This window comes from Rhincodon typus, chromosome 5 (genome assembly GCF_021869965.1).
Source record: "Rhincodon typus isolate 14 chromosome 5, sRhiTyp1.1, whole genome shotgun sequence".
In the NCBI taxonomy this organism is placed as follows: Eukaryota; Metazoa; Chordata; class Chondrichthyes; order Orectolobiformes; family Rhincodontidae; genus Rhincodon; species Rhincodon typus.
Genome location: NC_063336.1, coordinates 63,545,245 through 63,568,437, shown reverse-complemented (window position 1 = coordinate 63,568,437; position 23,193 = coordinate 63,545,245). Strand labels below are relative to the sequence as shown.

At 38.2% G+C, this 23,193-nt stretch overlaps 1 protein-coding gene across 1 annotated transcript in view; it reads right to left on the bottom strand.

Moving 5' to 3' along the window:
• The window catches only part of LOC109933514, a 60,823-nt gene extending 38,150 nt beyond the window's left edge, over positions 1 to 22,673 (bottom strand). The window contains exons 1-5 of the mRNA XM_048597044.1: positions 21,580 to 22,673; positions 12,891 to 13,046; positions 9,929 to 10,068; positions 2,769 to 2,905; positions 706 to 866 (exon numbers count right to left, since the gene is read on the bottom strand). Of these exons, the coding sequence (XP_048453001.1) occupies positions 706 to 866; positions 2,769 to 2,905; positions 9,929 to 10,068; positions 12,891 to 13,046; positions 21,580 to 22,303 (1,318 nt within the window). The 5' untranslated portion in view covers positions 22,304 to 22,673. The remainder of the gene's footprint in view (positions 1 to 705; positions 867 to 2,768; positions 2,906 to 9,928; positions 10,069 to 12,890; positions 13,047 to 21,579) is intronic.
• Positions 22,674 to 23,193: the final 520 nt, after the last annotated feature.

Sequence of the window (23,193 nt, the reverse complement as noted above, 5' to 3'; positions counted from 1 at the left end):
CTTCTACTGGCCTTTTGTTTTTAAATGTTCCACCTTGTTCGCAAATTGACCTCCTTGTCCTCAGCCTACTATACCATTCCAGTGAAACCTGATTAAATCTCAAGAAACACCACCTCATCTTTCAATTAGGCACTTCACAACCTATTGAGCTCAACACAGTTCAAGAATTTCAGGCCGCCATCTCTGTACCCTTTCTGTTTCCTTTTCTTTCCTTGTTTCCTTTTCTCTCTTATTTTAGCTTTGAATCAGCAGGATACCCACTCAAAAGGACATTCCTAAATTTAATATAAAAAACAGGAAGTGCTTGAAAAACTCAGCAGGTAACTCAGCATCCATGGAGAGAGAAGCTCTATCAATGTTTTGAATTTAATGGGACTCTTCAGCATTCAATCTGCTCTGAAGAAGAGGAGGCATATTGGACTTGAAACGTGAACTGTTTCTGTTTCCACAGAAAATCCAGACTGAAAGGAGCACCAGCCTTAAAACCACTGCCATGCAGTACTTTTAGGCCAGCGTTCCAGAAATAATTTACTGAGAAATTATTCAAATTTAAAAAGAAAATTCAAGTTGAGCACATTTGCTAAAAGATAACACTTTGGTACAAATTATTCAAAAATCTTAAAGCATGGTTACTGAACAACACTGTTTTTTTACTTAAATAATATAAAAGAACATTTGGGACTGAATTTAAAGCAAACCACTTACCTGCAATGAGAGCTAGTGTTGCCAAGTGTTCATTTTGCACCAGTTGGGCAAAAACAACTTCACCTCTAAAATCAGCAATCCCTTGAAATCGCAGAGCCAGCTGTTTTCCCTGCAGGATTTCCTGCACTGTCTCCTTGCATTCTTCAACAACATTCACCGCTCTGCCAGAAAAAAAATCATACAGCTTACATGAACAAAGGACTTAAACTTCCATCACCCTGTTCCAACCATGCAAAAGCTTCTACAATAGTCAAGTACCATAAAAGGTTTGGACAATGTCAGACAGCTATTTAAAATATAGCTGTCATCTGCTACTAAAATCCTTACAAAATATACTGGAAATAATCTTGATGAACATAACAGTACAGTTTGAATTAAAAGAACAATTTATACAAACTTAAATACAGCATATTGGCAATTAAAAAAGGTAAACAACTGTTTCTCTTCGTTGATCTGCAAAGGTGGAATTTAATGCCTCTTGTTTTAATTTGTACTGTACGTCAAATAATGTGCTGGTTATAAGTTGCTAAGAGAGGGATGCTGCAGGATTGGGTGGAGGAGCAGGCAATAAAAGGATTGGAAAGTTAAAAGTCTGTGACAGAAAACGATAACTGGACTCGGAGTCTCCTGTCAGCATAAACCTGGAAGTCCAACTTGAAAATGCATTTGTCTTGCTCACTTTGCCAGTCCAGCTCTGCCCAAATATCCTCACAATTCCATTATAATACACTCAAACTTAAAATAGACAGAAAGTAGCAATGGGGACACAAAGTGTCAAGCTATGCCATCTATTTATTTAAAGTATGACTATTTAAATTTCAACTCAACTTGTATTTTCATATCAAGCAAAGCAGTTACAAACATGCAGTCAAAATATTTTCTATTTTTTAATGTGAATTATGCTGTAAAAATATACCAAAAGAAACAGAAAATGTAGACGATGTTTCAGAGGATGAGGCTCTTTTAAAAATTCATTTTTCATGCTCTGACTGAAAACTTGGTTTAATGTAAACACTGTAAAGCAGCAAGAGAATTCAAGAGATTGACAAGGGTTTTATATAAATCTATAGTTTAGTACAAATAGCGTTTACACTTTACTCTTCTGGATCCTTTCCCACTCCACAAAGCAACCCTTCAATTGGGAAGAATTAAGCTTTTAATGAACATTGTCCACAATCAATCAATTCTGGATCTATGGGGTTTACTCATAAAAAGGGACAAGCATTTTTAACATTAACAGACTGATCCTCTGAACAAATTTCAACTGGAGAATGCTCACAAATCAGCAGCTTATGTGAAGGGAGTGGGGTTTGGAAGCTCTAAGGATGGGCTGGTGCTCAACAATCGAGCAGACTTTGATATACAGCTTTGTAAGTATTGCATAATTTCCCTGCACCTGAAATTCAGCAACTTTTTCCTGTCATGTAGTTGCTTTATGCCCAGATTATGCACATTATGAGTACTAATGCAATGGGGGTTCAGGTTTGAAAGTTTATTATACATGTATTTTCTACAAAAACTTAGTATACTCTCTTAAACATATTTTTCTAACAGTAAAAAGGGAAATGTCGTGGGAAACTGGAAGCTATGTACATTCTGGACAGAGAAGAGAGAGATTAATGAATCAAATGGAATACAAAGCAAAGACCACAAAATGAAACAAATTAAACCAGTAGAAGGATGGAGAAAACATAATAGCAGCAAGTTAGTCAGGTAATCAGTGTCTTTTTGATTAAGCTACAGTCTCTTAATTCTCTCAAATCATTCATTGCCTTAGAGGTGGAGCAAGTGATTTTACGGATTCCTCTTTTCTTTAGGGTTAGGATACTCTGACAAAAGCAATTAGTCCAGGAATTGTATACAAATGGATACAGCAGGAAAATAAGTTTCAAAAACAAAAAAAAAGTGTTGAATAGTTATTTTATAATGACTCAATGTCATCACAGGACAGGAAGCAGCCATTCGGTCCATCACTTCAATTTACTTCTACAAATGGAACACAACTGAATGTTAGCACCCAGTCAAGCACTCATTCTGAGAAGCCCTTTTAAGAAACTACTCACTTGTTTACCTCCACCTCATTTGCCAGGTGCATCACAAGAATGGTTACATGGAGACAGGCAACTGGTATCATGGCCTTGGAGAGTCTTTCATCCGCTTGGACGACAATGTGTTGTACAGCCTTGATGCCATCTATAATCTTGCATAATCAGAGAATTTAAAAATGTAAATTAGAAGCTTACCTACTGAGAAACTTCAGTGTTGATTCAGGTTCCATTAGCAGTTAAATGCAATGACATGTAAATGAATGATTGCAGAGCAACGACAATTATGAGGAATCGCAAATCAGAACAAGGAGGAAAAGATCCCCCCCACCCCCTGTCATGGAACATCTTTGCTGCTTCAGTAAGTAAAGTAACAAAATGGAACTTACACAAAAGTTTTCACCCGATATATCACCTTAACCCACTGCAATTAATTGTATGTCTACAAAAGCAGGAGGTAGTTTTTTTCCCAAACATCTTAGTTCACAAATTAAATTTCCCCTGAAAATTGCAGATTTTGATTTTCTTACTCTTTCCTGTCCTAATATAGGCAAAGTAAAGAGTTCATTTTATTCCATAGATCTGATGCAATATTCTAAAAGATAAGGGTGGGGGCACGGGGGTGAACAGTGCATGTTTTTCAGCCCTCGTGAGAAAGTAATGTTTTGCAGAGTAGCCTTTATCTGAAAAGGGTAAATATTGTTTTGATTTGTACACAAACTAGCCTATAGAGGGAGCCAGCTAACAAATACTTATTGTATGCTCAGCTGGAGATTCTGAATAACTATTATAAGCATCAACTAATGATCTTGTTTTGCAGTTGGAATGAATGTAATAGAACTTGTGACCAGTACTCATTGAACGTACAAGCTCAGTGAATTTACTGGTTTACTCACTTTTCTAAGAAGCCCATAAAATAATTATATATACATCCATGAAGCTACACAAAATAATGTTATGATATGGGCAAATGTGCAACAAATCAAGATAAGTGAATCTATGTCGTCATCAATTGAACATATTACTAATTTATCAGATGACACAATTCAAATGTTGGACTAAACTATAGGTTTTAAGAACGGCAATGTTATCTGACCAAGGTTTATAATTGGTTAGAGAAGCAGGATTCTGTGAAATTTAGAAAGCTTACACAAATTAAGAACACTGCGGTAACAAGTCAAGTGTGCACCACCATTAGAAAGAAAAAGCTCTATACAATAATCTTAAAATGTTTCCGTAGGTATTAAAGAAGAATATCGCCTCCAGCTACGGACAAAGTTAACACATTACTCCATAACTTACCAGGTTTAAATTCAATATTAAATTTACTATGGCGGCATTTGAACGTTCTCGGTTTTACGTTTAGCAATGTAACCACTATACCACCACACACAGGTGAATTTTGTTAAGGTTTTATAACATATTCTAGTTTTTTGATGAAAGAAAAGTTGAATTGGTTACAATAGCTCACAACCAGACAAGGATCTTTTGTTTCTATTTGACAAGTTCAATTTAGAAAGAGTTAAGAAGGCTTGCCTTTTGAATTGATAGGAAGTGGGTGAAAGGCAACTTTTAAATTTTTCAGCTTTTTTTCAAACTTACAACGGCTTTGAACAGGGAAGAAAATAGCTCAGTAATTACTCCACATCAACAAACTATTGTGCAGACATAAAACGCACTTTGAGAAAGGTTGCCTCATGAACTGGAGGGTGAAGGCCAGAGGAAAACAGTGCAACCTGCAAATTAAACAATATTGCAGTGGAGAATTATATAACTAATACAGGGATCACAGCATAATTGCTGGACGGAAAGCTCCTTTGCTTTCCCCAGGGGTGGCATAGGAAATCTAGAACCACAAATCACAATGTCAGAATATGGATAGGCCACTGAAGAGCAAGATGGATGAGAACTTATTCACACACAGGATAGTGAATTTTTGAAAATTTCTGTCCCAGAGGGCCCAGTCACTGAATATGTTCAAAATGGAGATCAATAGACTTCTTGAAAAAACAAAAGAACAGTGGATGCTGGAAATCAGAAACAAAACAGAAGTTGCTGGAAAAGCTCAGCAGGTCTGGCAGCATCTGTGGACAGAAATCAAGCTTAACCTTTCGGGTTTAGGTCCTTCTTCAGAAGAAGAAGGGTTGCTGCTGAAATTTTCCAGCAATTTCTGTTTTATTGTCAGTAGATGTCTACCTATTCAAATATCAAGGGACCCAGGAATCAAGCTAGGAAATGATGAAGTAGATCTGTCATGATCACACTGAATTTGAGTGGATGCGAACAGTTTAATGGTCTATTCATGTTCCTATTCCTTCATGTTCCTTTCAGAACTGAAGAGGAGAGCATTGTTGTGAAGAGAGGATGGAATCCCAGGATGGACAATAACTGTTGACATAATTTTTGGGGAAGCAATGGCACTTAATTCACCTACACTTTTCGCAGATTAAAACTCCAGGAACTAGTGAAGTAATAAAATGGTAAACTATCTGCCAGCATCTACAAAAGCAAATTTGAGAGAGGTAGTATTTAGATGTTTGCCATGGTTTAAAATGTCCCATCTGATAACCCTAAGAACCTCTAGTGCTATTTAGAGATCTAGGCTATGAATCCAAATCTTTTTCACAAACTCCCTAGAGTTTTTAATGTGTCAAATATTTTTGGTGTGGAGGTGCTGGAATTGGACTGGATTGGACAAAGTCAAAAATTGCACGACACCAGGTTATAGTCCAACAGGTTTATTTTGAACAGTAGAATAACTAAATCAGTCGTATTAACTGGCACACGTCATCTTATTAACTCTTTCTTAATAACTCTCAATTATTACAATTTGTTACATTAACTCTATGATGCCTACCTCCTGTTCACCATGTCCCAAACTAGCCCTTCTAACTTGGCCAATAGTCTGGTCACAGACAATCAATTCGGATTTTACCAGGGCTGCTCAGTCCCTGCATTTTCCCACACCTAAACAAAAGAGCTGAGTTAAAGGTGAAGCTCACTGCCTTCAACATTCAGTCAGTCTATGATTGAACAAGACATCAACGAGCCTCAGCAAAACTGCAATTAGTTGGAATTGGGAGAATTCTCTGCTGGTCAGAGACATAACTACCACAGAGTTTGTGGTTGTTGGTGGTCAATTATCTGGGACATCACTGCAAAGTCCCCAGCATATGAACTACACCCAACCATCTTCAGCTGCTTCATTAATAACCTTTCTGCCATCATAACGTCCAACATGGAAATGTTTGTTGATGGTTGCAAAATGTTCAACACTTCTTGCGACTTTTCAGATAAATGAAGCAGCCTGTGTTCCTATGCAGAAAGTCGTTGACAACATGCAGGCATAAGCTGAAAATGGCAAGTAGTATTTGTGCCACCTCCAACAAGATAGCATCTAGCATCTCCCCTTGACATTCAATGGCATTACCCCCACTATCAATATCCTGCTGGTTACCTTTGATCAGGAACTAAAAGAAGACAGCCGTAGTAGTAATATGGCTACATGAAGTCAGAGGCTAGGAATTCCGTACAATCCAAGTCAACTCCCATCTCCACAGTGACACTCTACCATCTACAAGGCAGATGTCATGAGTCTGAAGGAATATCCAACATTTGTCTGGCTGAAGGCAGCTCCAACAACAACATTCAAGAAACTCAACACAATCTAGGATCAAGCAGCCTGCTTGGCTGTTACCTCATCAACCACCTTCAAAATGCACCAAGCAGCAGCTGGGCGCACCATCTAAAAGATGTACCACAGCAATACACCAAGGCTCCTTCGCCAGCACCTTCTAAAATCATGATCTCTACCACTAAAAGGACGAAGGGCAGCAGATGCATGGAACACCTCCAACTACAAGTTCCTCTCCAAGCCACAAACCATCTTGACTTAGTTATCATTCTTTCACTGTTGCTGTCTTAAAGGAATGGAACTCCTTTCCTAATAGCATTGAGAGTGCAGGTACACAACATGAACTACAGAAGTTTGAGAAGGCAGATCACCACTACCTCAGAGGGCAATTAGAGATGGGCCAGCCTGTGACACCACACTCCGAGCATGATTAACCAGGCTGCAGAGAATCATGGGCGGTAACCTATGACCTACTACTCCAAAAGATCATATAAATTCCAGCTTCACGTTTGTTCTCCTTTGTGTCAAATCCCCGAATGCTGTTCCAGGTCATTCCCTTCTTGGAGGTTGTAAACAATCTGATTCATGAACAATAGGCTTAACATTTCAAAAGGAGTAGTGCTTTTCCAATAACCTTAGCTATAAACAACTGCAAATTCTTGCTATTTTTGACAGACTGAAAAAAAGTAAGCTGTTGGCCTAGTGTATCTTTTGTTCTCAGCAAGAGCTAACAAAGTTTGGATTTAATAGTACAGAAGGAAAATACAGAAAGGTTTTAAAAATCTAACAGCAATTTATATGTTTGGGGTCTCAGCAAACTGAACCACCACATTGTTAGTTGTGTCACTGGCCCACAATTTGCTGGCAAAATAATGACGTTAAAAATGCCTTTATTCATGAGTAAAAAGAACAGGAAGATGTGCTGTGTTGATTTACACTGTTCCATTACCATTAGTCTCAAGAACACTCCCCCAAATTTCAGAAATTTGCTGGATTTGAACTTTAAATACAAACTAAACTGGTCATAAAATGCTACAGCTGTCATGTTCATCAATGCAAGCATTCTTTTCGTGATGGATCCATGTTTTGATAATACCAATTAACCTCAGAGGCCCAGAAAGGAAATATGTAAAGCAGATAAGTTGCAGTCCCGCAGGTAGCAAATCAATCCTGTTTTTACCTCACAGTGCCTTCATATATGTTTTTCATCTATCTTAATCTAAATTTTCTTTTTCTGTTTTTACTTCTCTTTGCGTACCTAAATAGGTCTTCAATCCATTTCATTTGCTTTGCCATTGCTCCTTTTCTCATTTACTAGAATGAAACTCAACAGAATTCAACTGGACTCACGCCGTAATCACAGTGGCTACAAGAGCAAGTCAGTGGCTAGGAATACCACGGCATTAAACCCGCTTCCTCACTCCTCAAAGCCTGTCCACTATCTACAAGGCACAAGTCAGGAGTGTGATGGAATACTCTCCACTTGCCTGGATGGGTGCAGCCCCAACAACACTCAAGAAGCTTGACACCATCCAGGACAAAGCAGCCCATTTGATTGGCACTACATCCACAAGCATCCACTCCCTCCACCACAGACATACTGTAGCAGCAGTGTGTATTATCTACAAGATGCACTGCAGAAATTCACCAAAGATCCTTGGACAGCACCTTCCAAACCCACAAACACTTCCATCTAGAAGGACAAGAGGAGCGGATACATGGGAACACCACTACCTGCAAGTTTCCCTTTAAGTCACTCACCATCCTGACTTGGAAATATTGTTGTTCCTTCACAGTCACTGGGCCAAAATCCTGGAAATCCCTCCCGAAAGGCATTGTGGGTCAACCTACAGCATGTGGACTGCAGTGGTTCAAGGAGGCAGCTCACCACCATCTCCTCAAGGGGAAACAAAGGAAGGGTAATAAAATGCTGGCCAGCCAGTCATGCCCACATCCCACGAATGAATAAAAAAATTCACTAAACTCAAGTTTCACTGTTTAAAGAGGTAGCCTGTTGGATTTGTCATTTACCAAGATTCCAGATACTATTACCCTCTAACAATTCCAGTAAAAGACAATGCAAACCTTTCCAAATTGAAAGGTGAGAGAAAAGAAAATCTAACATGCCACAAGATGCCCTGATGCAGCAAATTTTCAGTCATGAATGAGGTGAGAAGGAAGAGATCAACAGAAAGCTATTTCAAATATAACTACAGCCCTGATTTTGCAGTGATCTGTCAACATCCACTTTCAGTAATTTTCTGAAAAGGTCTGTAACTTAGAGTTCAGGCATATGAAGAACAACATGAAAATCTAGAATGTCTAGAGACGGTCATCCCCATATGCTGCGCTGAAATCCTCCAAGAATACAGGGAGGTAGAAAATCACAGAAATGACTAAAACATACCCTTTTCATCTAGCTGTAAATGTATGCTGTAAACATGTATTTTATTATCTGTAAAAATATAAAATTACTAGAGAAAGAATACAGTTGTTAAAGCAAAGTCCATTCATTGATGGATGCTGAGACTCCGTTGACATGGGTGACTTTTAAAAAAAAGAGGAACACAGTTCCAAAAGAAAGTTAACATCAACTGTTTCTCTGTCCACAGAATTCTTCCAGACCCGAGTTTCTCCAATACATTCTGTTTTTACTTCAGATTTCCACTGTCCGCACTACTTTGCTTTTATGTGGAAAAGAGGAACTCTGAACCACAGAGGTTGCTGAATCTTTGCTGATTCCAAAGAAAGCTGTCCATAAAGAGCGTTGTTGCTTTGTCACGGACAACAAATTCTGTCCACTGTCTTTTTTGTGATAAATTAAATGTGCTCTAAATTACTCCAATACAAATTATATTCAAAATGAAAATATTTCGATCAATACTATACTGTTCACTGAGTTGCATGTTTAAGTCAAATGATTACTGTAATTAACTGGAAACTATGTTAACATAGCTTAGAAATTTGTCAAAACACTCCCATAAAAAGTTACCACATACAAGACATTGTCAAATTAACGATTTATGAAATTCTACCAATAATTTCAAACAGTAATTAGTAGCAAAATTTTAACGTGATTGACATTCATATCCCAGAGGAACACTGAAGAAACGAGTGGATACAATTAAGAAGAATCTATTCTATGATTGTGGACTGATGATAGGAATGGATGCGAATGAATTTTCAGAATACAAGAATATGCATGACCGTTATGGATCATGTGACCAATTCCAAAGTTTAGAAAATGTCACACTAGACTCTCTTGTATCCATCTATTACAAGATGATATGGTTGCTACTGGCTGTTCTTTGCTAGTTTTATGTATTTGAGCTATTTACAAAATAGTACAATTATTATGGTAAGACCTTGCTTACAAATAAGCTCTGTAGAAATTAAAATAAGCAACACCCTACACACTTTCTTGGTTCTACAGACTAGAATACAGTTAGAAATGGAAATAGTTCTGACTGTTGAGTTAGGGTCTTTCTATTTACATAACTTTAGTAACAAATTATTTTTATAATATAAATACCAAATTATTTACCTTTGGGTTTGTTATTGGGATAGATACAAAGTAATTTGGATGAACCTTTTTCTTCTTTTTTTGACCTGCATCATCTTCATTCTCACCACCTAAAGTCCTCTTTCTCTTTTTCTTCGAAGTCTTTTCAGGGAGTGCAGTGACTGAAAATAAAAACACCAAAAAGTAGAAATAGTGGCATGTTTGGGACTATTCTGAGGTGAGACCTAAAATTAGTACACACAACTTCCTTGAGAGATCTCAAATGACATCATTGGATACCCTACCTTTTATTGCTGTCAGTCAATGATTTTCAAATCAATTCAGAATTTAAAAATGCCTCGTCAATTTGACCTGGCAAAAAATATACCAAATGGAAGGATCTGAAAACCCTGTCACAGTATCGTGAAAATGTATTTATTGATCATGATTCTTTTCATTACTTTCAAAATATATTCATTCAAAATAATTTACAGTTTGCAGACTAATGTTCAAGTCCTAGTTGTAACTTCTAAACTTTCTCCTTTGCAACTCCTCCTTTAAATTATGTCTGTAAGGTGACTCAGCAGAAATGCAAACAAAAACAATTTGTAACTAGCATTAATTACAACATCACTATACTTAGAATTTCTCAGAATATGCAAACTGAATGCACATGCCTGTTATGTATTTCAGTAAGTTACTGTAACATGGGAATACTATCTCGGCTGACACATCAATGCAGTACCAGGGCAGTACAACTACTATGTTGGGGACGTTGTTGGTCAAATGAAGTATTAATCAAAGGCCTGTAAATCCTCTCAAGTATACGTAAAAGAAAATCAAGGCATAAATCAATAAAGATTTCTCCAGTGTAAAGCCAACATTCATCCCTGAATCAACTTCACTGAAACAGATTATTGAATCTTACTACTAGTCTTAATCCTTCATAATTTAGCTGCCACTTTGTTCCCCTCAAGATAGAAATGATTACGCTTCATTGATTGTGAATCAATTTGGGAAAAGGACACAAAAGATACCATATGAATGTACATTCTTACTTTTTTAATGAATTATTAATTTGCATTTACTTTTTTATATCAACGAGAACTTTACTGTTAAGTTAACAATGAGCAATGTTTTTATTTTATTTGCTACATAACTGCAATTAAGAGGCATTCCCTTGGAACCCATTTCATATTTATAATATAATTCATAAAAAATCATTTTACCCAACACATGTGGGGACAGAAAGATCACAAACAGCTAAAAGGAAAAGTATGGCCATCACTGCTGTTAAATACGACGACAAATAAGAAAAGAGGAGCTAGCTACATTTATTTAGCACCTATCATAAAAACCTCACTGTATTCTAAAATCAACTCATAGCCAATTAAGCATAGAATGAAACTGTAGTGATTAGAACCAGGTGGATCTTATTGACTATGTGATCATTCATTGGGCCAATCAGGCAGCCCTGGCTAATAGATATAAACAGGGGAATTCAGAGTCTCATCACTTCAGGGACTGACTCCGAGCTGGCTGGCTACAACCAGTGTACTGTGCATGTATAAATAAAGCTTGACTTGGTGACGAGATACCGGCCTCTGTGTAGTTATTTCAGAAACAAAGCAAAAGCAGACTTTATTTTTATGATAAATAAGTGGACTAAGCACCCAGTCAACCTGTGCTGCCAATTAGATTTTGTGTTTGTGGCTTACCTAACCTCTCCTGAAATCATTAGCCAGGCTAAAACTTGTAGTTACAAATGATGCCTTAAACAATTGCACATTCACAACTTTGTGCTTTCCCATGCCACTATCAATGTTCTCGAACTACCCCATTGTGCAAATACCAAAATTACGAATAACAAGAGCATTTTATTGTATAACATCTTGTACAACTCTGCAACATAGAATTAACATTCGTGGAACAGGTTAGCTGGAAGGACATGCATCAAGGAGATCAGTTTGGCAACAGTGAGAATGTGAGGGGTGCTTTCTTCGTTTATGACAGATAGAAAGGCAATTCTCAGCTTATTTCTTATCGAGAAATTGATTATCCTAATCAAGAACAATATTAGTATGAAATGGGAGAATGGCCTGTAAAGACATGGAACTCATGTTGTTCATATCTACACACAGCAAAATCTATCCAGTCCTGCAAATTCAACTGGATTATTGAACTCCTACAAATTCAAATAACTCTCATACTCACCCTTAAACTGAAGTAGCTAATTATAAATCACTAACACTGGAAAAGAAGAGATGCACCTATTGCAGTTGAAAAATCGATAGGTTATCTATATACACTGACCTGGAGATAGCTAGATAATAGCCTGGATTTTGCACCCAGGAGGAAAAGAATGTTAGCTGCCTTTCATTATGCTTGTTTTAATTATGTTTACAGCTGCCCTCAGATTTTTGTGGGATTTTCAGTAGCAACAAACAGTTATTGGCTGCCAGAAACAGTGCTACATACTCTGCTTGGGATCTGAGACATGTGTGAACACAGAGTGCCTCTTTAATCCATCAGACTTCATACTGAGTAATACAGAACACAAGCCAAGAAGTGTAACTTGAAATATTTCATTCAGTGTAAAGTCTTTTACAGAATACAGAAAACAAGTGCAAAGGATAGAGAGGAAGAAAGCAAAAAAAGTGGATTGAGCAGAGAGGAGAGAAATCTTCAATATACATATATAAAACATTTCATTTATTATGAAGGAATATTATTGTAAAAGTTCATTGTCAGCGTCAGGAAAGTTCTTTGACAGTAAATACAACTCAACATACAATCAAAAATTCACTTACACACGGATGTACAAGATCCAACATCCACTGACATGGGTAACCTATGAATAAGGACTGTAATTCATGTCCTCAAATGTATTTCAATGCTGGGGATGATTTTTATTGCAAAATCCAGGCTGTTATCTCTGAGGCCACAATTAATGTATCAAAAACTGAAACAAACCCTACCACCAAAAGAAAAATACAAAACTTACAGCCACACTCTTCCCTAATTTCAGCTTTTGCAAATGGAAGTTCTGCCAGAAGACTTTTAATTTCGTTCTTTGCAGCAGATTGATTTTTCTTCTGCTTCTTTGCTTTCAACCTCTTTTCTTTTGTTTCCTCTGTTTTTTCTGTACCCTCAAGAACATCTATGTAACAGTAAAAGCCATTAAACAATTTTGCAGTTAACAAGAACATTTGTATAAAATTAATCCAATTGAATAAGGAAATGGGTCAAAGTAAGCAGTAATCTTTGGTCATATAGAGTAAAACTAAGAAATTAAAGCAATGTGATTTACATATGTACAGGTTCAGAGGTGGCAACCAGGACAGGATTTATCTTATACATGGAAGACTCCAATAGAAGACACACCAAAATTACTGACCCGAATACTAAACTCAGTTCAATTTTTAAAAATGGAGGAACTTTTTTAAAATTTTACAGTTTCTTTAATCATATTTGCAAGAACAAGGTCTATCTAAACTAACTTTCCAGATTTTCATCCCAGGAAATAGCTGCACAATTTGTAAGCTGTAGAGGTTTTACAACACTTTAATGGTTATTATCATTCAGTTTCTTGCAGAAGTGTTTAAATGCTGAGGTTCCATTTCACTACTCAAGTAGGTATAAAAGATTGGATGGCACTACTTGATTGAGAGATAGTTTTCCCAGTGTCCTGGCCAACTTTTATCCCTCAATCAAAAATCATTAGAACAGGCAATTACATAATTTATCTCTTTGTTGTTTGCGGAATCTTACCCTAAACAAACTGGCTGACAAGATTTGCCTGTTTAATCACACTGACTACTTTCCAAAAACAACATTCATGCACTCTGGGATCTGCTGAGAATATGAAAAACATTATAAAACTGAAATTTTTTTTTCATTAATTGCATTGAACAGACACTTTATTTGGGTTCTTACTTGGCTCTGCACCACAAAATACTGCAGGGTCATAATAATGGATTTGTTTCTTGCAATGCTTTGTAACAATTAAAGAATTCTGCAGCACAGCATTGTCTACTCCTTGTGGGTATCTTAAAATCTGTCAAGTACAAACTGCAGCATAAAAAAAATGCTACTTACATAGCGTGAATTATGCACAAAAGACTGTTTGCAAGCCGAACAGTCAAATTCATCAATCTCAGCTACCATTTAGAATTCTGGTGATGAAATTGCAGTGGTTCTCAGAGCACAGCATTGTCTTCTATGTTACATAGTCAGTAGCACCAATTTTGTTTGGGTTTGTGTCCCATAAAGTTTTCACTACAATTCAGTAAGGTGTAATAGTGTGCACGTTAAAAATGCATTGTACCCACCTGAACTGTGGAATAGCATTGCACTGTGAGATATATCTGACTTTAGAAACACAAGTGGTGTTTTGAGAGCATATTTTGAGCTCTATCACCCTTAGAACAGCATTGATAATTAGAACTTGGTTGGTGATCACATTATTTTGAGGTGACGAATAAAGATTACAAATGAAACAATGTTCACAACAAAGTAACAGGACAACAGAAAAGGTTTCAAATTATCAGTGTGATGGTCTTAGCGTTCTTGCAGTTCCAAAGAACAGAATTCACCAGCTATTTCAGTTTCATTCCATTACAGTAGTCCCAACAGTTCATCTTAATATTTCAAACCATACTCAAATAAATATAAGTAATGCATTTTTCAATTACAATAAATCAAAATTAGGACCCACATGTAGACAGCCAACATATTCTGTACAGCGCCAACATCTTTCTCATCAGAAGATTATTTTAAAGTGGTCACATAGCAAAGTATTGTGTGTGTTCATTTATTTTCCCTTTATCATGAATAGCTCAAGCTTTGTATAATATACTCACATAGTTATTGCTTTGTTATGTTGTCAACACTGAGTAATAAAATGCGACAGATGCCCAGATGGGACTATTTACTAATAATCCACTTAACCAGATTATACCTCAGTAAGCATTTGTTTAGAACCCTTCAGTCTTTCATTTGCTACGTCAGCTGTGGATACTTGCGCATATGAACTTACAGCTATTTTCTTGCACAATTCTACCTGCATCTTGAAATTAGTGTAGTGTAATAAAAGTTGAGAATCTGACAGAATCTGGATATAGAACATACAGATATTATATCGTAGTCAAGGAAGTGACTGCATCACTAATGGATACAACTGACTCAAAAAGATGTGGCATTGAGGATTGCACACTGATTATATCACAAACTAGCTTAACATTCCTCAGCCTAAAAAACAAAATAGATTTGCATATTTAGTGCCTTTCACAACCTCAGGATGTTCCAAAGCACACTACAGCAATGAAGTATACAACAGTTACTGTTGTAATGTAGGAAACATGGTAGTCAACTTGTGCACTGAGAGCTTCTATAAACAGTAATGAGATAGCCTATTCATATCTTTACACTTATAGCTCAATTGTGCCTGAATTTTCTTTCATTTGCTCAGAATCTTCAACTGTTTCCATCTCCTACAAAACAACACAAAAGCACATCACTTAAAAGCAATTCTAATTAAACAATCTTTTGCCCAGCCATCTGTCTGTCACCATTTAGTCTTAAATCCTTTATCATGGTTGAATGTTCATGTACAATTACAATCTCATTAAAACAGTTGGTAAATATATTACAGAGGGAAAACCAAATTACTACAGTATATATGCCTGAACTGGTAAAAATCTGAACATGATTGAAATTCACTCCAGCTTCAGATGCCTTTCTCCTGCCAAACACAAAACATCCACATCTACAAACAAATCTCGATTCTCTGTGATCCAAAATGTTATTTTGTGTATTAAGTTATTTTGAATATTAGGCCACAAAATAAGCAAACTCTTTTACAAATGAGGTATGTACAGGAAAGGGTAAAAGCTCATAACATGATCTAGCTCTGACTACCAATAGCTGAACTCATTTTGTTTGTTTAGTCAAATTTACTTTTAAAACATTTTGGTGCAAACGCTTTATGAAACCCAAAAATCTGAAAGAGAGAATACACTCCCAAAAAGTTTCCTGCATGTAGTTTCTGCCACATGGTACAACAACAGCCCTTCATACAAACAACCTCATTAAGCCAATTCAGTCTGGGAACAATAGTCGAAAGCTTTGCTCCTGTTTATTGTGTTCACTTGATTGCTGCCAAACTGAAATGATTGCGTCCTGCAAGAGATAATTTGGTTCCCACTAACACACTAATAATGTAAGCTTTTGTTCTTCCTTTGGGAATGGGAATTACAATAGCGAGTTTTGAGGTTCTAAGGATGACAGTGTGATAGGACACAATACAGAAAATAGAAAGTTAGTTGAGCTGAAATTTACCCAGAGAAACAGTGGCATAGTTAAGTCAGGAAATGACAGCATAGTGAATGAGATGGCTTGAGATAGAGGTGGCAGTAGGCAACATAATGCAATTGGAAACAACTAGCCTTTATGATAGAGAAACACAGACAAAAGTTCAGCTTGGGTTGAGCAAGATGCCAAAGATAATAAGAGTTTGGCTCAACCAGGATGATGACCAGGAAGGTAATACAAATGGCATCCAGGGTACAGAGGTTCTGGACCAGTGTAAAGTCAATGACTTAGTTGCAGGAAATTGGAAATTGTCCAAGATTGGAAGTCATACAAATTGCTCAACAATACAGAGTGATGATGGAGAGTAAAGTTGAGTATTATCAAAATATATCTGGTATCTGCATATGATGCTGTCAAGAAATAGCAGGTATGCGGCAAACAAGGTGTTCCTAGATAGGTAAGGTTGTAAGCAGGGTTGCCTTGACATCACTACTGGAATGTTTAGGTTGACAAGTATGAAAGCCACCATACTAGACAACAGAGGAAAAACAGTGGAGAAGGACGGTGTCAAGAGGAAAAATATACTGCAATTACAGTAAGTTTTATTTGTAACTGATTAAGATTGTCACATCAGTAGTAGAATATATGGTTTATCTTACTCCTGTATTCCTTATATTTGTCACCAATGAGGGAAGGCACAGCATCAGATGGAGACAACATTTTGTAGCAAGGGGGTGGGATGAAGTCTCCAGACTTACTAACTTTCATGAGTAACTTTCTAAGACGCCTTTAGAGCACTGATGCTTTGTAATTGGTTTCTGGGAGGATCAGAGTCTTCCCCTCTCTCTGTCCTACAAACATACGTAATTAAAAATGTTTTCCCGTTTTAAACCATTAAAACACAGATCATAATTACAAACTGGTTTCAAAAAACACACATTCTCCCAAATCAAATAGCAAAGACATTGCCTTTGCCCATCAGTTTCTATTACTCCTTCCTGAAGTGTTCAAAAGTCATGATTGACAATTATTTTAGGCAGTATTTCTCTCTTCTCTTGACTCAACCTCACTTTTTGAAAATGTTTCAAAATTTGCTTGAACAAAAACCATAAGAAAGAGTAGACCAAGGAGCCACTCAAGCCTGTTCTACTCTTCATTACAATCAAGGCTGATCTTTGGACTCAATTCCACTTTTCAACCTGGTGCCCTGTTCAACTCCAAGAAATCAAAAAATTGCCTCTCTCAAATACAGCAGCAACAATTCCAAGTGGTAGAAAATTACAAAGATTCATTGAAGATACCTCTCACTGCAATCCTAGATGATTAATTAGCTGCTTATCCACAGAATTTGCCTCAGTGCTTGTTCAAGATACCTCGACAGTGGAAGTAACCGCTCATTGATTACCCTGTCAAGACAAGTCTTGAATATTTCAATGAAATCACAGAATCCCTACGGTGTGGAAGCAGGCCATTTGGCCCATCGAGCCCACAACAACTCTCTGAAGAACATCCCACCCCTCCCCCATCCCTATTTCCTATTTCAGAAGTCTAGACAGCACGGGCTCAATTTACTCAGCTTTGCATCATAGAACAATTCTCTCAGCCCAGGTGCCCAAATTAGCAAAGCTTCAGTGCACCATTTCTAACACAAGCAAGGCCAAAACTATACACTGTATTCCAGTTGCAGCCTTTTCAAAATTCTGTACAAATTATTACAATATTTTCTTACTCACATTCTAAACCATGGCAAATCAGAGTCAACATACCACTTGCCTTCCTAACTGATAGCTATTCATGTACATTAACTTTCTGTGCCCCTTACAAAACTACACTCAAGTCCCTCTGAACAATGTTTACAAGTTTCACACCTTTTCAAAAACATTGTTTCTTTATTCTTACAACCAAAGTGAATAACTTCATGTTTCCCCATTTTGTACCCCATCTGCCATTTTGTTATCCACTTATTTGATTTGTCTATGTTTGCATTCTCCTCATAGCTTCACTCCCACACAGCTTTGTACCACCTGCAAAAATATACATTACTTTCTGTATCATTACGTCATTATTACTGATTGTAAATAGCAGAGAACTGATGCTTGCAGCACTCCACTAGCCACAGTCTGTCAACTTGAAAGCGACCTATTTATCCACACTCTCTGCTTCCTGTTCATTAACAAATTCCCTATCCTTGCTGATACATTATCCCTAATTCACGAGCCCTTGTCTTGTGTATTTTTTGTGTGGCACCTTATCTTTTGGAAATCCACATATAGCATAACAAGTAGCTTCCCTTTATCTATGGAATTAAAGTTTTGATGATGTGACTCGTACATTTCTAATAACAGAGCTTCACTTTCATAAAAACATGTTGACTTTGTCTAACTGTGCCATGATTTTCTAAAAGATTTTTGAGATTTTCTTCCTAGGCTTTAAATATTGTTCAAACACAAATAAACGACCATAAGACACAGGAGCAGAAATAGGCCATTTGGCCCATCGAATCTGCTCAACCTTTTAATCATAGATTCCTGATTAGTAAGGGGATCAATCTCTCTCAGTCTTAAAATACACTCAATCACTTGGCCTCCACAGCCTTCTGCAATAACAAGTTCCACAGATTCAATAACTTCTGGCTGAAGAAATTCCTCCTCATCTCAGTTTTAAACGCTGTCCTTTCACTGAGGCTTAGCCCTCCTACTCATGGAAACATCTTCTTCACATCCATTCTATCCAGGCCTCTCAGTATTTTCTAAGTTTCATTGAGATCCACTCTGATCCTTCTTCACTCTGTCAATTTAGGGAAGGCAATGGCTTAACGGTATTATCATTAGACTATGAATCCAGAAACCCAGGTAATGTTCTGGGGACCCAGATACAAGTCCCGCCATGGCAGATGGTGGAATTTGAATTCATTAAAAAATTAAATCTGAAATTAAAGAGTCTAATGATGACCATGAAACCACTGCTGAATATTGGAGAAACCCATCTCGTTCATTAATGCCTTTTAAGGAAGGAAATCTGCCATCTTTATCTGGTTTAGCTACATATGACGACAGCAATGTGGCTGACTCTCAACTGACCTCAATTACCGACTCTTCCTCATACATCAAGCCCTTTCTTCCAGGATCATTCTTATGAACTTCCTCTGGACCCCCTCCAAGGCCAGGACATTCTTCCTTCGCTACAGGACCTAAAACTGCTCACAATATTCCAAATATGGTCTGACCAAAGCCTTATACAGTCTCAGAAGTACATCGCTGCTCTTGTATTCTAGCTCTCTTGAAATGAATGTGAACATTGCATTTGCCTTCCTAACGGTGAACTGAACCTGCATGTTAAGAGAATCCTGAACTAAGACTCTCAAATTCCGCTGTGCTTCAGATTTCTGAAGCCTTTCCCCATTTAGAAAATATTCTATGCCTATATTCTTCCTACCAAAGTACATAACCTAAAACGTTCCCAAATTGTATCTCATGTGCCATTTCTTTGTCCACTCTCCTGGCGCGTCCAAGTCCTTTCTCAGCCTCCCCGCTTCCTCAACACTGCCTGCCCCTCCACCTATCTTTGTATCATCTACAAACTTAGCAACAATGCCCTCAGTTCCTTCATCCAGATTGTTAATGTATACCGTGAATAGTTGTGGTCTCAACACTGACCCTTGAGAAACTCCACAAATTATCAGTTGCCATCCTGAAAAAGATCCTTTCATCCCTTCTCTGTGCCTTCTGCCAGTTGGCCAATCCTTTACCCATGCCAATACCTTTCCCCAGCACTATGGGCTCTTACTTTATTTAGCAGTCTCCTGTTTGGCACCTTGTCAAAGGCCATCTGGAAATTCAAATAGATCACGTCCATCAGCTCTGCTTTGTCTAACTTGCTTGTTGACTCCTTAAAGAATTCTAACAGATTTGTCAGGCATGACCTCCTCTCACTGAAACCGTGCTGACTCAGTCCTATTTTACCATGCACTTCCAAGTGCTCCGCAATCTCTTCCTTAATAACAGACTCTCAAATCTTACTAACGACCGAGGTCAGGCTAACCTGCCTATAGTTTCCTATCTTCTGCCTCCCTCCCTTCTTAAGCAGGAGTTACATTATCCATTTTCCAGTCCTCTTGGACCTTCCGTCACTTGTAATTCCTCAAAGATCACCTCCAACACCTCCACAATCTCTTCAGCTATCTCCTTCAGAACACTGGGCTGTAATCCATCTGCTCCAGGTTATTTATCCACTTTCGGACCTTTCAGTTTCCCAGCACCTTCTCGTTAGTGATGTCCACTACACTCACCTCTGCCCCCAACTCTGTTGAAGTTCTGGTATGCTAGGTGTCTTCCACTGTGAAGACTGATGCAAAGTACATATTCAGTCCTCCACCATTTCTTTCTTCCTCATTACTACTCCAGGCTCATTTTCCAGTGGTCCAATGCCCAATCTTGTATCTCTCTTACCTTTTATATGTCTTAAAAAACTTTTGTAACCTTCTTTTATATTACTATATACTTGCGCTTATCCTGCTGGATCACCTTCCAATCAACTCTGGCCAGCTCCCCCTTCAAGCCCTACTTTATAGACAGACATCGAGACTGAAATATTCTATGACTTGACTATCTGACATGTTCCTGATAATGTCACAGAAACTGACTGCGCCACGTATGCTCAGACTGTAGGAATTCCCTTTAGCTAATGACATCACTACTCCAGGCAAAAATACTAAATCCAAGCCCAGCGATCTGGAAGGTGTAAGGCATTTATGTAAAAACTCTAATGAAACAATTTAAAGCAATAATAAAACAGAATTCATTTGGTAAATTTTCTATTTAAATTCATTTTATAAATCATATCTAAAATCAGAAATTTCAGTTTGAAATTAGAAACTTGTCCTCCCAAAAAGCCGTTTGGATTGACCAAATTGGTTCTTCAATTAATAACTGTAGTAAAAGATCTGTGACATAGGTTGCCATTATAAATTTTTATATGGGAATTTTCAATGTTGAATATTCGCAGAAAGTAACTCAATGGAGATTGTGTACTAAAAGTATGTGGCATTTGTAAAATTAATGTATATGATCCACCAGTTAGAAGTATCACCACAAGTGGGCCTGACAAAGCACAGCAGTAATGTGACACAGCATAAGTACAGATCCTTTTCCTCACCATGATTAATGCCACAGCTGATATTTTATATTATAGATCAACATTAAATAATGCACAAATTGTGCACAGAAACGTAGCAAATCTTGTCAGATGATAATGTGTAGTTTCAGAAAAAGATCAGTTTTTGTGCTTCAATTATAAATGGTTCAAAAACGTTATAAATAAACGTTTCTTAAATCATGAAAAGAAAGCATTCATGATTTCAATATGTTATGAGTGATTCTCACCATTTTGCAGACAGCCTTTATCATTTGAATCTGAAAGTAACCAGCCTGAGTTAGCAGGCGAATCCCCTACGCAAGTTGCAGGCTCAAGTGTTAACTCCGCCTGATGTTCTTCGTTGCTTTGCTGATCATAATCGAGAAGCATCATTGTATTATCTTCTTCCGTATTTAAAGACACTACTTCCATTGCCCTAAAAAATAGTGAACGCAAGGGCCGTATTGCAAAGTACCTGGTGTCCGGTTCACACACTTTAAAAATAGGTCTTAGAAGTAAAACTGAATAATGGCGTACAAAGTTTAAAAGATAAAAGACCAAACTTCTTTCCAAACAATGCGTTGTTTTGGAACAATTGAATTTATCGGGCCAGTCCAACTTCATAAAACATTGAGATAATGCAAACTTTCCACAACACTGGAAGTCCAGCTTCTCCGCAGGAGCACTGCAAGGTATGGAAGCTGGAAGTTGCAAACATGTTGACCTTTCACATTCTAATTCTGGCACATGGATCACACAACACTGGTTTCCAGAAGCCAGGTCCAAACTGCAGCCGGAGCAAGTCGCGGGCACAGGGGGCCAGCAGCTCCACGTTCTCCCAATGCTCGGCGACAGCGGCGGCGGGGACGGGCTGCACGAATACCTGAAGGTCCTGTTGGCGTCCGGATCTCCCCTGCGGCATGTTGCAAACAGACCGACAGATGAGAAGCAGGAGCGGATGCGGCCGAGCATTGAGCGCTAGAACCTGCTGGAGGCGGGGGCGGGGGGACGCCGGGCTCCGGTGTCGGGTCCGGAGTCCGAAAGGCGCGAGAGGCCCAGGGCCCGGGTTCCAATCGGGGATGGTCCTCCAGCTACGGCGGCGCGCGAGGGCCGCACGCGGGCTCGTTGTTTGTCGCACGCGGTCACGTTCGGACGCTGTACCCAGGCTCTGTTTGCTGCAGCCTCAGGTGTGACAGCGGCACAGCCATTCACTTAAGTCGCCTACAGGCAGAATGTCAATCAAATGCTCCCACGCATGGCACAGGCTTTCCCAAGTTTTTCACTGAGACATGTGCAGAGTCTATACTCTGGGTGTTGCACTGCCACAATAAACAACGAGATAAGCAATTTCAGTTGTTACTCCACCGCTGGTAATTAGTCTGGATTGGTGTAAAGTGATTTTGCGACTACAGGTTTACATGGTAATTCATTTGTTAATGAAAAGTAACGCTGACTCTATCTTTCACAACTTCAAGATGAGGAGAATTTCTTCATTCAGGATGCTGATCTGTGAAGGTATCCACATGTTATGTTGCCTTCCAGGTGCCAGGATAAGGGACATCTCTGACTGGCTTGAAAGGATATTGGAGAGGGACGGGGAGGATCCAGTTGTTGTGGTCCATGTAGGGACAAACAACATAGGCAAGACTAGGAAAGAGGACCTATTTGGGGATTATCAGGAACTAGGAACTAAGTTAAAGAACAGGTCCTCAAGAGTTATAATCTCCAGATTACTGCCCAAGCCATCTGCAAATTGGTATAGGGACACTAGAATAAGGGAAGTAAACACATAGGTAAAAGTGGTGCGGGAAAGAAGGGTTCTTTTTCACGGGGCACTGGCATCAGTATTGGAACAGGAAGGA